Source organism: Molothrus ater, chromosome 1 (genome assembly GCF_012460135.2).
Source record: "Molothrus ater isolate BHLD 08-10-18 breed brown headed cowbird chromosome 1, BPBGC_Mater_1.1, whole genome shotgun sequence".
In the NCBI taxonomy this organism is placed as follows: Eukaryota; Metazoa; Chordata; class Aves; order Passeriformes; family Icteridae; genus Molothrus; species Molothrus ater.
In genome coordinates this window covers 48,739,808-48,755,285 of record NC_050478.2, presented here as the reverse complement: position 1 = coordinate 48,755,285, position 15,478 = coordinate 48,739,808, and the positions used below count along the sequence as shown (strand labels likewise).

At 40.1% G+C, this 15,478-nt stretch overlaps 1 protein-coding gene across 1 annotated transcript in view; it reads left to right on the top strand.

Moving 5' to 3' along the window:
- The first annotated feature begins 1,821 nt into the window (after positions 1-1,821).
- Positions 1,822-15,478, top strand: part of STAC (SH3 and cysteine rich domain) — a 72,467-nt gene continuing 58,810 nt past the window's right edge. Inside the window, exons 1-3 of the mRNA XM_036406800.1 lie at positions 1,822-1,839; positions 1,987-2,077; positions 2,641-2,778. Of these exons, the coding sequence (XP_036262693.1) occupies positions 2,662-2,778 (117 nt within the window). The 5' untranslated portion in view covers positions 1,822-1,839; positions 1,987-2,077; positions 2,641-2,661. The remainder of the gene's footprint in view (positions 1,840-1,986; positions 2,078-2,640; positions 2,779-15,478) is intronic.

The window sequence follows — 15,478 nt, the reverse complement described above, 5'->3', positions numbered from 1 at the left end:
CCATCGTGGTTGACAAGTGAGTAATTGGGGGAAGAGAAGGAGTGCAGCCGGTGTTAGTACTAATTTGGTAAAACAATTGAAGTAAAGAGTGGTATGATAGTCACTTACACAATCATGACGTTACAAGCTCTTCATACAAAATGTGTGCAGGATTATACAACATTCTGAGAATTAACTATTAACCAGCCACTCCACACCCATTTCAAATGTAACCTGCAAGTTCACAAGATGTTTTTGAGCCTCTTAGCAGGAAAGAGCAGATCACAACACTTGTGGGGAACCAGGCAGAATTCAGTTTTATGATTCTCACCTGTCAGGTTGCTGGGCACTCAGAACAGTTCTTGCAGGGGGCAGACCCCATGTGCTGGCCATAGCTTGGCTGTTCTAGGCTGGACCATCAGGGAAGGATGCAACTGCCAGGGCTGGAGCCTTCAATTGCTGTTGCCCTGCCAAGATCTCCGTTGCCCACAGCTGCCCTAATTCTCCAAAACTGTGGCTCTAATGAGTCACTGCTCATTGCTAAGAGGATGATTTTACTGCAAAGCCCAAATCTTACTTGCTCAGTGAAGAAATTACCTTTGCACCTGGAGAATTCCTCCAGCACTGAAGGGGATGGTCTAAGACACTGCTGCATTTTAGAAAGCAAGCCCTTGGAAATAAATTCTTCTACTTACCTGCCAAATCTGCCCCTCTGAGCTGTGTATTTCCTTGCTTCAATCTCTGTTGTTACTGCCACTGCCTCAAGAGCAAACAGTGTTCTCGTTTTGATCCCTGTAATCATGTTAGTGACTACAGGCCAAATAATAGGTTCTACTGCCAGACCCTTAAGACACTCTTTTGCTCTGAAGCAGCTGTACAAATAGCATTGCAGCATTTCATCTTTATTGTCTGCTAAGGATTTTGGTATCTTATATGCTCTGTTTCAAAAACATAAAGACCTTTTCCCCATCTAAGTTCTAGTCCTGAAGATTCACTGGGGATTCAAAGAGAAGCTGATTTTTTTTTTTTCTGACTTCTGCATAGTTATTAAGAATACAGAGGCTGCAGGGCAATTTCTGCTCTGGCTTTCATCTGTATAACCCCTACTATCTTGTAAACTTGCTTTCACTTTCACACACTGATTATTTGAGGTGAAGGGGGCCTGCAAGGCAGCTCCAAGTAGCAATTGTGTGTCTAAGGGATGGGTCCAGAGGGGAATCCGGTGTCCTCTCCCAGAGCTACAAGGTACTAAAGATCACCTCTGACTTACATCTGATCAAATCACCTCCAAACACCTGCACAGATCCACTAAACAACTATTTTTTTCCTTCTCACTTTCCAGGATTGCTATTAGAAAGATATTTGGGTTGCTTTTTTCTGTTTTCTTTAAATGAAAGAGTCATCTCCACCAGCCATATGGAGTGGCACCCGCTCAGCAAAGCGTATCTGGTGGGAAGCAGATCCATTCAACCTTTCACAATACAGACCTCAATTCAGCAGGGAAGAGAGCTGACAAGCACCTTTGCAGCAGATTTAAATCAGAGGCAAAACCTCAAGCAATATAAAGCAATCTGAGGCAGACAGCAAAGTCACGCTGACCTTCTGCCAGCAGTACTGCAGACCCAAGCATGACTTCAGGTGCTGCATCCTCCGGAATGACGGCACTGGGGGAAGCCAACAGGCTCTTCCCAATGGCTGCCTCTGCTCTGCTGCTGCCTGATGGAGTGTTATCACTATGACAACCTACAGGTATAGTATGTGCATGATAGTGGGAGCTCCAGATGACCCAGATTGCGTGTGCATGCCTCAGAGCGGGGCTTCCCTGCCTGGGAGGGGAGCAAGGAACACGTGGATCCACAGGTTACTCTCCCCTGACTCTGTCTTGTCATTTGCTAGCAAGTTTGGGATGTGGGCAAGGTGGGAGCCTTAGAGACACTGAATAACTAGGATTTTAAATAATTTTCTCTGGGACAAGGAAAAAGAGTAATTTTCCTCTTCTTTTTCTAGAACCCTTTTGCTGGGCTTCCTTTTCTTCAGTGAAAGACATGAAAGAATATAAGGATACCCTTCAACTCTGTTTTCACCAGTCTGTTAAAAGGTAAAATGCTTCCAAATCTCATATACACTGCCTGGTTCTGTGTGTGTGTGTGTGTGCATGTGCATGCACGCGTTACTTTCTTTCACTACTATGACAGCACATGCTCCTCCAGAGCTATTCACAGCATTGGAAATACAACTCCTCCCTCCAGTGCCGTGCGTGTGTGTGTGTCTGTGTGTGTGTGTGTGTCTGTCTGTGTGCTTGTGGCTTGGGTTTACTGCTTCCCCTCTGATTGTGGGGCTGGCCGTCACGACGCTGCTCCACACCTCCAGGCTTCATATGGAGGGGAGGAGTATCGGGGAAAAGCAGGCACACAACTGACCTACGGAACCATCGATAACTTACTCCCTCGCAGCACAATCGCATAGGAAAGGGGAGGGAGGAAGGAGGGGAAGGAGGAGGAGGAGAAGGGGGAAAAAAAAGAAAATCCAGAGAATTCTAGTCTGGCAAATATAGTGAAACCAAGCGATCGGAGTTCATTTGCTCTAGAAGAGCAGAGAAGAAAGAGGACGCTAAATGAAAAGAAGCAAGAACCATCTGTAGCTTTTTTTTTTCCCTGATAGTAGCGGTGTTTTAGAGGTAAAATGATTCCTCCGAGCAGCACGACTGAAGTCAGCGTGGACAGTGTGGAGAAAGAGAATGAAGTGGAGAGCACAGAGCAGCCCCCCTCTCCAGCATCAACTACCAGCCAGGAATCAAAGGTACTCAGAGAATGAGATTTTTTTTTTCCCTCTTTCTTTGTTTTGAAAAGAGATGTATTGCTTTGATTTTCATTTGGAGCCCTGTGCCAGGATCAGCGGCAGAGTGCAATGAGCCACCTCTGACTGCGGTGCCTGCTCCGACACTCCTGCTTCTGAATTCTGCCTGTCACCTCAGGAGTCTGAGCTGGGAAAATACCTGCCTTCTGACATGTTTGGGTTTGTGGATTTTTGCCTGTGTTTTCTTCTCCTTGTTACGGTAACATCCTGGGGTAGTGACGGGGCTCAGGGAGGGGATCGCTGTCAATGTGCAGTGTTAGCTATTTTCACACCAAGTATCAGATCACTTAAAGGGTTTTTGTTGGAAAAATTGATTTTCCTCAAAGGTTCAGAGAAAATAATTTTGTCTGGCGGCTTGGGGTATTTCACCTGACTTTACTTCTCTGGCACTCATCAGTGAACTTTCACTGTTTAATGAGTCTCTTAAAACAGGACATAAGTCACAGCTTTATCACAACGTGTCTACATCACAAAGAAAAGGATTTTTGTTTTCACAGCCTTTTTTCTGTTTGTGAGTTTTTCAATGTGGTTCAATTTACCTTACTGAAAATCAACTTTCGGCTCAAATGGCATGGCCTCTGAATTTTTAATTGACTTGCATGTGAAAAGTTTTTCTGACTGCCAGGCTGTTACTTGGAAGACAGGCAAAAGGCAAAGTAGTAACCTTACATAATGAAAGTTCCTTGCAGCTGACTTGGATAATATGCTTTCACTGATCCTCTCTTACTTATGATGATACCATGATAGCACCTGACAGATCTTTCTCTGAACTTCATAGTGATGCTGTGTAAACATGTAAAAATGGGGGGGTCTTGTCACTAGGAGCTTACAGGTGGGTAAAGCCTCAGGAGGTGTGAGCAAAACAGCTGCTTGACAGGGAAGCTCTTGTGCTGGCCTGAGTTGAAAGGCAGTGGCTGCCTGGGTCTAATATAGAAAGACTGCTACATTATTGTGCAGTTACAGCTTTCCACTTTCCGGAGAGTGATTTCAAATTATCTGTGTGTGTGGATAGAGTTTTGACGTGGGCTTTAGGCTTCTTTATTTTATATATTTATTTAGAAGCTGTACTCCAAAGAGGAGAGCTGAGGTATTCCCTGTGTGATACAACCTCTTTAAAAGAGAAGAGCTTTTCCAGTAATAATAGCATACAGTATTCACTATACCTATTTAGCTCTACTGGAGTCTCCCTGGTTCATGGAAAATGAAATGTAAATGGATTATTGGTATAAGCCCGGGCTCTGAAAGGATACTGTACCTAAATCCCACCCCCCTGAGTCCACTTCTCTGGAATTACTGAAGTGTTATATGGGCAGTGGAAAGCTTTGCCTCTAGTGAGGTCCCAAAAGTACCAGCAGCCTTCACTGCCCTGCCAGCACCAGCTGCTCAAGTGTTGTGGGCTGTGCATGGGGCCTGGTGGGCTGTGTGCCCCCTGTGATCCCAGCTGGGAGCCTCACCCTGTGCCAGAATGGCTCAGGAGCTCCATGTGCCACTTGGTAACAACGGTGCTTGAGGGACTCTCCCGCTGGGTCACGGAATGCTCTTCCCGAAACAGACTGGCATGGATCCAAAACTCAGAGAAAGTGAAGAGCTGCTCAGAGGGTTCCCTCTTGCTGTTTGTGCACCCATGTGCTTCCAAGGATGACAACAGGAATTGGGCACATCTGGACAGAGAACAAATAGGCTGCAAACTAGTTTATAATCAAACATTATCATCATCAATTTTTTTCAGTCTTTGAGCATTTGAAGCAATCCACTGGAATGGGCAAAAGCTATGACCATGCAGTTGATGCCATTACTTGGATAGAGATATTCTTAGTAAACTAATAATCTGTGTATTCACATTTTAGAACTGCAAATATGATCAGATAGAATGATGTATTGTCATTGTAATAGATAGAGTCAAAAGAGTCTTCTGATTACTGGGGTAATAAGTTTTCTTTTTTTGGTCCAAGGAAACAGGAGGATGGAAAAAATTCTGTGATTTCATAAAGATATTGTTTATGCTTGATCTTGGTTTTTTTATTTTCTAAGATAACTCCTAAGGTGCTTCAGAAACTAGAGTCTGACAGAAGCATAGGTGCTTCTTTTGCTTTTGCTTTTGCTCTTCTGCTTTTATCCTGTGGTGTCCCATGCTGAGGGAGCTATCCTGTCATTCACAGGAAACTAGGCTTTCTTCAGGAACTCTCTGCACCCATGTTAACAAGTTAATGTCTGCTGCATTTACTGCAAAACTGTTTGTGCAGTATCTAATTAGGCCAGAACAACTTTTTTCTGTGAAAAAACACTTCAAACTTGACAGATTTTTTTTTTCTGTGGCAAAACACTCCACTTATTATGACTCCAAATATACAAAGAGAACCAACATGGATAACAGCAACCTTCAAAATGCCTTTGAAAACACTTCAGCAGAAAAGCAATTTTGAAAAAAATGATGTAGAACTAATAGCTGCAAGCTTCATCCAGTCCAGTGTAATCATAGACATTGGTGGCACATAATCCCTGCTCATATTAAAGTCCAGAAATGAGTTTTATCTCTCACCCTCCAGAGTGTACTTAGAGGAAAACAGAGAGCAGGTACTGCAACTTCTGACTAGAGCTGAGTTTGAGAGGCAGAACTTCAGGCTGCCACCAAGTAGCTGAAATTTGGAAGGATGACTCTCGTGTTAGTCACACACCTCTGTTGCAGGAAAGCAGCTCACTCTTAAACACATGCTAAAGCCTCCCTCCAGCTTTTCCTGTGGATTAGGAGCCTAGCTGCAGGTGAGCACACCGTGGCTGTTGAAAGAACCATCCTGTGGTACTGTATGTACTGCTACTGTGCTAAAAACCCTAAAGCCTGAGAGGCTAAGAATCTTGCAAAACTAATAATTAATTTATTAAACTGATTTATTTGCTCTTGAAAACATTTACTTCACACCTCAGTATGACTTGAGTGGATACTTAAGTTATCAGGAGAATGACTTTAGGAGGGTACCACACAAATACATGCAATTGCTAATTGTTTTACATTTATGTAGTTGTAGTTATGGCTCCCACCTGTTTGGGACATTTACATCTGGTTTCCAAGAGAGCAAATTACTAGTTTGCCAAAGTCTTTTGTAAATCTACAACCCAGCAAGGGAGGAAGTCATTAGTTAATGAATCCTGAGGGAAAATTTCTTCTAGATGGTAGCAATTAAAGATATATTGCATATTTATTTAACCACTAACTTAGCAATATAAGCAGAAATCTAGTGGAAGTAGAGATCATATTCCTGATGTGTTTTATCTAAATGTACCTTGGAATTTTGTAAAGAAAACTAAAATTTGAATAAATATGTATCCAAAGAAAGGAATCCTACACATGGCATGATTTCTTTGTGTTTTAGTGTAGCTGGCACATAATTCTTTATTATTAACTTTATTCTTGTTTTACCTTACTGGCATTTGTATATGAAGAGGAAAGAACCCACTTCTGCTCATTTCTTTAGTTATGAATCAAGTTGCTATCAATCTTCTGTGAGCAATGGCTGGGGTATTCCTAGGAAATAGGGTTATCTTTGAAAATTCCTTTAGCAATTTAAGTTTTAGGGGGCACCTGAGCATCTACAATGCTTGAGCTAGTGCCACTAGGGTAGATTAGCACTGCTGATCTTCAAGCTACTAGAGTTCCGTGTCAATATGTTAAAAGTCTTTCAGGCTTTCTCATATACCTCAGAAGGGTTTATTAAGTCCTACCCCGACCACAGCAGGCAATCTGTCATGTAAAAGTTACTTGTTTGAAAATATTGATGGATTTCTTTGATGACCAATTTTTTTTCCACAGTTTTCCCATTTCTGTCTACTGTATTTGCTAAAATACAGCTATAATTGTGTTGTACTGTAATCACACGTTTGAAAGGATTCAAAATTTTCCTCTGAACCACAAATTCATGGGTCAAAGAAGTTGCTCACACTCAGGTCAGCTTGGTAATTTGAGCAGCTAAAAAAATTGAAGAAAAAAAGATAAATTAGATATCCAAATATATATGGTATCTGGACTATGTATTTCAAAAAATAAATGAATCAGCCTCAATCTGACTCTTTTAGACACACTGACTACCTAGTGGACAATATTCAGGGAAATGCAGACCATTATCTTCAAATTCAGGTATGGCAATTCAGGAGATGCAGCAGTAGTTCCAACACGAGCTAGCCTGATAAGCAGTACATAAAATGGAAGTTGAAAAGAGTAGGAAGCCAATAAAACGATTAAGCATTGAAGTTCAAGATGTGAACTTCATTTATGAATATCCCCACATCTATCACAAAGACTGGACTTACATACCTGTCTTGCTGGATCAATAGAACAATACTGCTTACTTGAGGTTCAAAACCAGGTGTTAATATTGGATATTGAACTAACATAAACAGCTTGAAACTCTTTGGGTTGTGTGGCATTTAAATCACTTAGAACTTGTGCTATGCTGTTAAGCAGAGATCTTCCCCACTTAAAGAGTTAATACTTTATGAGGCTGCATAGATGGTTACTCATCAATATTTGAAAAGTGCAGGGAGTATGGTGTGCAGTTAGTGTTTCACCCTCCACACCAGTGATAAATACCCAGCATGTAAACTGGTGCTCTAGTCTTCAAAGGAATACCAAACAGCTTAAAAACATCCCATGAAAGGGGAAGAAAGAACAGTTTTCCTTCTCAGTGTTACTTCCATGCCTCTGTGTCAAATGGTGAGTACATGCTGTGAAGGTAAGACTAAGGGAAAGAAATTAGTTTAAGTATTTTTACATGTTTTGCAACAAATTATGTAAAGGAAAGTTTCACTAAAGCAGGAAAGTAATACTCTAACCAATCAATGTCTCCTCAGCAGACTCATTCTTGTGTTTACACTTATTTTGACTTTTCTTTCTTCTTCTTGTTCTGATTGAAACTCTCTGGTATTGTTTTTACTTTGATATATATGTCAGATAAGTTTCTAGGTACTTTGAGATATCTAAGACAAAGTAGAAATGTGATCGGTTCATTCTATTCACACTTTCAATGGTGTCAAAATGGAGAAGACATCTATTACATTTCTACAACTACAAATGGCTCGACTGAAATCTGGTGTGGTAAGTAAAAAACAAATGGATTTTTAAAATAGTGCAAATTTTCACTGAAACAAAACAAATTATTTAGACAGCTGGAAGAGAGTTCAGTCCATGGTCCAGTCTCTTACACTGTATTCCTCTTCATAAAGTAATTCAGTTGAATTCAGCTTTTACCACTACTTTTAAACTACTTTGCCAACACCTGTATGGTCTAAAAATGGCTAAGGGATATCCTCTATGCTTCATCCTCTTCTAATTCCAGTATACATTTATTTTTTGCCAGCTTGTGTGGCATTGTAATTTTAGTAATATTGCTTTAGTTTAAATATCTCTTTTCCATTCTTGGTGCAGGTTTCCATCACATAGTAGACTTTCATATCTCTTACCAACCTTTAATTTTTATACTAAATAATCTGGGCTGACATAAAATGAACTCTCTACTCTTCACCTCATTCTGGTAGCAGTGCCCCCATTTCAGTATTGAATAATCTTTCTTGAAAAAGAGTGAGTTTGTGCATGGTATTCTCTGAGAGCTTGCACAGTATCATTAATTCCCAGAAACCTCGCTTCTAACCTTTGTGTCTCCTAGTCACCCCTTGGTGAACCAGAGGTCTCCATTCTATTTTTCTGGAATTTCCAGGGGATCCAGGCAGGATACATTTGTCTGTCCTCATCTGCAGTGGTTTGAATCAGGTCTCTGGCACAGAAGTTGGCATTTCGAGGGCTGAACTTCATACCATTTCCCTGACTCCATCCCTCAAGACCAAGGCCTCCTCATATGTGATGATGCTTCCCACCTCATGTTAAAGAAGCATCCCTGTCTGACCATCCAGGAGTTGCTCTTGCACAGTCCCTCTTGGACCACCCAAGCTGGGACCAAGGCCTCTTCCCAGCTTCACATCCCACACTCACAGAGTCACACCGGGGTTCCTTACCCACCTGACCCCAGATTTCCCATAGCACATTTCCAGATAGTTCGATCCTTAAAAAAATTTAATCACGGTGCAATAGCAAAAAACATCTTGAAGAGGTTGCCTCCAAGGTGGGACCCCAAACCAAGGAAACCCTGGGGGTTTGCACCTTTAAAGATAAGCCTGGGAAAGCCTGGAATCCTCAGCCCTGCCATGTCTCTGTGTCTGATCACCAGGCTGTGCCACAGGTCCCCATACCCTTTGTTATGCAAAGGGTCATCAGTTCACAGTCTTGCCTGGAGTCCTGCCACCCAGAGCTCAGTCTGCAGCTGCACACACAGAGCTGTCTGTGCTAAATGCATTCCTCAACAATGCCAGAGGGAAATGGCCTTATGGCCTGTGTAATCTTTGCAAAAAATCCAGTAATAAAAGTAGAGAGAGCAATATTGACCCTAAAATTATGTCAGTGCTGTTCTTTGAAGAACTCCACCAATAACCAGCCCTCAACCTCTCATTTCAACAGTATCCATCTCCCACTGAACTTTCCATAAAACTTATTTACAACTTTCTTCCTTTTGTGTCTTGGCTAATAGATTCCCTTTCAGCAACATATTCAATAATTTAAATGAAATCCAAATAGACACAGTCTACCTTTGACGTAATACATTTTCTAGAAAATTGTCTAGAAAATTGTTCATCTTGTTCATTACAACTGGTCTAGTGGTCTAGAAAGATTTCTCTTTTTTTATTATTTCATTTTGATTTGGTTTTGTCAAATTCTGTTGAGGTCAGATCTACAAATCTGTATTTGCTGTGATCACACTTCCTGCCTCTCAACAGAGACCTCCATTTCACTTTACATCATTTCTGTCTTGATAAAGCATGTTAAGGAAACTTGTTTCTAGACTTTCAAAGTAAAATTTAATAACAGAGCTTAACTAGTTTCTTTTTTCCCTTTCACCTCAACAGACACATTGAACTGCTTTTTTAATGCCGTGCCATAAATTTCTGTAATCTCTTTCCTGTTGTTTCAGTTGTTTTTCCCCAGGATCATGGTTCTGGGAAGAAGGTAAGCTGAAGTGCTTGCTGAAGGTCCAAACCAGCCTTTTATCCTGTCCTTACTGTACCACAGCCTTTTTCTTCTTTTTCTTTCCCTGGCCCAATGCTGTCCATTGACATCTACTAAAATACATTTTCAAAGGACTCAGCTTTTCTTGACAATTAATATCTTGTGACCTAAAGAACTGTGCTTGAAAGATCCAGTTCAATTTCCACAGCATTTGTTTTACTTTTTTGGTTTCTCTTGTTCCCTTCCCCACCTTCTTTGTAGATTCTTTTCTTAGTCCAAATTTCCTTTTTGAGGTAACTATTTTCATGCAGTTTTCCAAGAGCACACATTCACAGAGTCTCTTCATTTATCTTCATTTCATAGCATTCGTATTAGTAGCAACAGCTTTGGAGAAATTATATGTCTCTTGCCCATCCTAGTACATTCAAGACAGCTCTGCTGTTAAAAGTTTGGGTCCTTCTGTGTCACACTCCAAAGAGTGATACGGTCTAAAATATGCCTCTAAGTATCTGAGAGTGCTGAAGGCCTGAAATTTCTTCAGGGTAATGGAGCACATCAGTTTTGGATTTTTGAAATCCAAAACATGGCTTAGAGGTTCATTTTTCCTGTGCACTTTATTTAATTTAAATTCAAGTCCTAACCATTTGATAGAAAACTGTAATTCTTTGTAGGACAGGGATTTTGCCTACTGCCTAGGACCCATTGCAGCATACTCCTGATGGGTATAAGATTGCATATTTGATAAATTTATACTCATGTTTGTCAGGCAGAAGACTAGGCTTTCAGATGTGAGTGTGAGTTGAATATTATTAACACAGTACTCAGTCCTGCACAACTTCCAGTTGCATAGGCAAGCAGTCATTCAGTGTTAAATAAGCATTTCCCAGGAAAGTGCTGAAGCATAAGCAAACCTTGCATGTTCATTAGCAAAGAGGACCAGCTGTGAAAATGAGAAATCTATGTGTGAGTGACTGAAATGATGAATTTGTTTGCCTTTGACATATGCCTCTGTTGGAGGAAACTCCCTTTGATTCAGTAGACCAATTGAGAGAGTAAATGCTCCTTGTCGGGGAATTTAACTCAGGAACCCTGTAAAATATATTTACCATGGATGTCTTAATAACAGATTTCTTTGGTCTCTGACATCAGCAGTTAAATGTGACAAATGGCTTGCCCATCTTCTTATTTATTAAAATAAAATGAGTTTCATGTCTGTAGTCTCACATTACTAGAGGCTCATGGAATTTTTCTCCCTGACAGGTCAGCATTTCTAGCTGACCAGTTTTTAAGTAATGAGAGTGGTTTGCTAAGTACTGTCAAATGAAAGTGTTACTGTTTAGGGGCTGCACTGGTGTTAAAAATACCATAGCATGAATAATTGTGAGACAGAGGTATTTCCCAGCCACAGGAGGCTGCAAGTTCAATATGGAATTGCAGTCCTTTAGGCAAGTAACAGCAACAACTTTGATGCTTTTCTTTTTTGTAGACATAATATGCTCCATCTCTGAGTGCCATTTGAAAGCTTTATTAAAATGCCACACATGCATTGCTTTATTAATGAAGATCATTTTGGCAGTCTAATATTCTGAACAGAAAAGGAAAATGAAGCTGACCTACAGTAACTGATGATTAGGCTTAACTAAGAAAGGAGAAAAAATACTATAAACTGGTATTCACAGAGCTATTAAAATCTGCATTTAGAATTTTTTTTCACTTATTCATCAGAGTAAGACAAAGAAATGTATGCTTTGGAGGCACAGCCACAGGTGAGAGGGCAAAGTCAACCTGACAGATTGATATAGCAAATACTGTTAAATGTGGTCTTACAGACAAATGCCCGCTATCTCAGTATTCAATTTCTTTTTTCTTTTTTCTTTCTTTTCTTTTTTTTTTTTTTTTTTTTTTTTTGCAAAAATTACTCATTCATAGTGGAGGGAGACATCAGCTTTTGTCAGCCAAGGGAAGGGTCAGATTTCTGGCACAATGCAAACAAGTCACCTTCTAAACTGTCACTTATATAGGTGTACTATTTGTCATTGATTTGCCAGTGTTTTCCTTGCCAGTTTAAATTCTGTGGTTCCCAAAATCAAAATATCTTGTGACTGAAATGAGAGTCTAAAAGCCCTGACCCAGCCTCTCTTGCCTTTGTGCATACAGTGAGAAACAGCCCTGGACTGGACATCTCTATGCTCATGAGTGAACAAAACATTCAGCATGGTAAATTTGTCAGTGTCCCTGACTGCTGTGCAGTTAAATTGAGAATCCAGTTGTTAAGAGGTTTCAGGCCCAAAATGCACTTATTCTTATCAGCTAGTATTAGTCAACTCAAGGACCTGGCATATACAATTTTTGTTGTATCTCTTAGTGTACTTATTTATATTATTTTTAAGTGGTATTAGATAATTTCTCACTTATGTTCACACATCTTTTAATTTAAATTATCTAATTAAGGAATAATTTACAAATAAACATAAGGTGACTTGTAATGAGTTGCCAAATATTTCTGATAACGAGCATTCAGTGAAATGCATGCTTCTGGAGTGCTTTAAAAAAAAAGCACTTACTGCTTATTTTTCAATGTCAAAACATCTGGTTCTGACAATTTGTTCAGTTTCTTAATTGTGTAAACTTTTGCTAAGGTGCTTTCCCTGATTGCAAGTGAAATTTCCAGACAAAAGAGGAGGGAAAAATGCATCCCAGGTTACATTGTACAGCCTCACCTGTAATTAGCGACCAACTATAGGCAGGTAAGTTAGTAGTTCAGTCCTCCTCTGTTATAAATGGAACACGGACCAAAACTGTTTTATCAAAGGTGACTTTGAGGAAAAGCCTGCTTTGTGTGATCTAAATTAGCCTCTCTGAGCAGAAATCTTTTTTCTATTGACCAGAGTAGGCAGCTACAGCAGAGTTAAAAGCTCAAATTTAAGTGAGGTGAGCACCACTGAGATTCTGTCAGAGCGAGGTCTTGAACCTTGCCTACAAATACTGGTCAGCTGTCTGTCCCCCTGCATGGCTAGTCTGTCTGACTTTCCCTTCTCCTGCCCACAGGCCTCTCAAAGACATTCTGAAAAGCTGCAGTTGGGGTTTTTTTTTTATGCCAACGCGGAACAAAATCATTCAAACTTTGAAAATTTTTGCTAAGCGAAACTGCTGTTTGCAGACAGTCCTATAATGGGAAGTTATGCACCTATGAGAAAGAGAGAGAAAAGTGTGAGCCTGTCCAGGCTTCAGAGTGTGAAGTGCTGCTGTTAAGCTGTAGCCAGCTTAACAGAAGATGAATCATGTACCAGTTTCACGAAGTATGGGCACGCAGGAGTCTTTGGCAGGTTCACAGCAGTTAGATCTACCTCCCAGAACTGCTTATAATGGCAGCTCCAGGAGGCAGATCTGACTGCTGTGATCATCCTCCTGACCATTAAAGATCCAGTTAACTTTTGTGCTACCTCACCCACTCACACTCTGCCTTTCAATGACTCCTTCTTCCTTCTCTGCTCCTGTTCTCACACTAATGCTTTAAACCATGACCAGGCTCTCTGATACATGAGTCTTTACAGGAAAACCTTCCATGTTTCCAGGCTTAGCCAAGTTTAGATATTTCTATTAAGAAAACGGATGGTGGTTCTTCTGTTAGGAAAAGGACCTTTCATAAACACTGTGTGGATGCTGATGCTCAGGCCATAAGTTCTCTTGGAAAAAAAGCAAACCCCACAGTTTGTACTTTCCCTTTCACCTATACTCAAGCTGTACTTGCATTATTCACAGAGGAATGCCTTCAGTTGCATTTAACCTCCTCACATATTCTAGTTTTACATGGCCTGTTCCTTGTGTGTGGGTACCTATTTACCCCTTGATGTAACCTCATGGTGTCTTTATATGTCTATGCAGGAAACTATACACAAATTTAAAACCTGAACAATAAGGTAATACAAAATATTCCTTATGGAGAAGAAATAAAGCCCTCTTCCTAGTTTGCCCATCTTTTCCCCTCTTTTTGGGGTAGGTAACTGAGGACCAGTGCTACTCAAAACAGCCCTTTTCAAGTGCGCTGCTGCTGAAAAATCTTTTGAGCTCCTGCCTTCCCCAGAAGCTTAGGTTCCCACAGACTTCTTCAGGCTGCAATTCTGCTCTTCACAGCACTGGCTTTTTTTAGTAGTACCTGCCTGGCATCCAAGAAAAATGCTCTGGACATCTTCCTTAGAAATTATCAAAGCTAATATGAATGCCAGCAGCTGTAATAGACCTACCTGAATCCTTCTAGAATGTAGAAAAATTAAAAACATTTCATAAAGGTCCAAAAAAATGACATTCAAACCTTAAATGAAAAAATCTGAATAGAGTGATTTTTCTCAGAGGAGAATGCATCTATCACTAGATGCTGGCCATAAGAAGTAGCCACTCAGTCCAGTCAAAAAAGCATCAGTTCTTTTTTAAACAAGATGAGAAAGCTAGCCCATTTTTTTTTTTCTGGCATTGTAGGGAACACGCTGTAATAAATACAATATTCCCAAAGTAGCAATAGAGGTAATGTCATTTTGTCTTTACTACCAGCTGCTGAATTCTAGAAAAAGAAAAATCTCCTTTCCATGAGTTAATATGTCTCCAGTACAATCCCACACATAGCCTCTGCTGCATATAAAAAAAAGCAACTGATGGGAGAAAATGGATATAAATCTCAGAATTTAGCACTGCACTTGCTCCTTAGTTCAGCAGTAGACAGTAACTGTATTTCTGCTGTAATATTTCACATGCCTTATAAGTCAGTGTTACTCAGCTAATATCAAGAATTCAAGAATTGCACCTACTCTAACAGTAGAATAGATGAGACAAAGGGAATCTTTTCATGGAAAAACTCCCCACTTTCATAGGATTCATATTCCCATTCTTTAAACTCTATTAACTTGACTTTCCTTTCTTCCTTCTATGTCCCTTCTTTCCTGCCTGTCTGAATCCCTCAAGCAGCCCCATGCAATATGCTGCTCCTCTTTAAGTCACAGATATTATTTTGTCAGACAAGGCTTCGCAGTTTTAAGATCCCCGACTTTCCTATCAAAGTAGTAACTCTTATTAAATTAAATAATTGGTAATATATCTCAGTGACAACAGCTCTTTTCTCTTGCAACACCAAAATGATGAAGCTTCATTTATTAGGTGAACACAACAGCGTGACAGTATTAAAAGCTTTTTTTTCCAAAACAGTATTACAATTATTAGATGTTTGTGTTCAGGATTTCATTAGCAACAGTTTAAATTTAGAGAGTTTTGAGGAACTTTAAAAAAGTCTTAAAAGTCAGAATAAAATGTACTTCAGAAAGAGTTATATTCTCTACTTTTCTACATATGGTATCCTGTATGTAACCATCTTTTTACACAAAACCAGCTATCTTAGTATGAAACCACATTTTCACAGTTCAGTCATTATAATCTTGAAATTTTGATAGAGGTAACTTGAGAAGGAAAATTGTGCAGCTGGTGAGGATAAAAATAAAATGGCTTTGTTTTGCAGGGTTGATCTTGAAACAGTAGCTGGCTGAAGATATGTTCAGCAGCTTGGAGGTTTAGGAAAAAATATAAAAGAAATGGATTAGCCTGAGGCAAAAG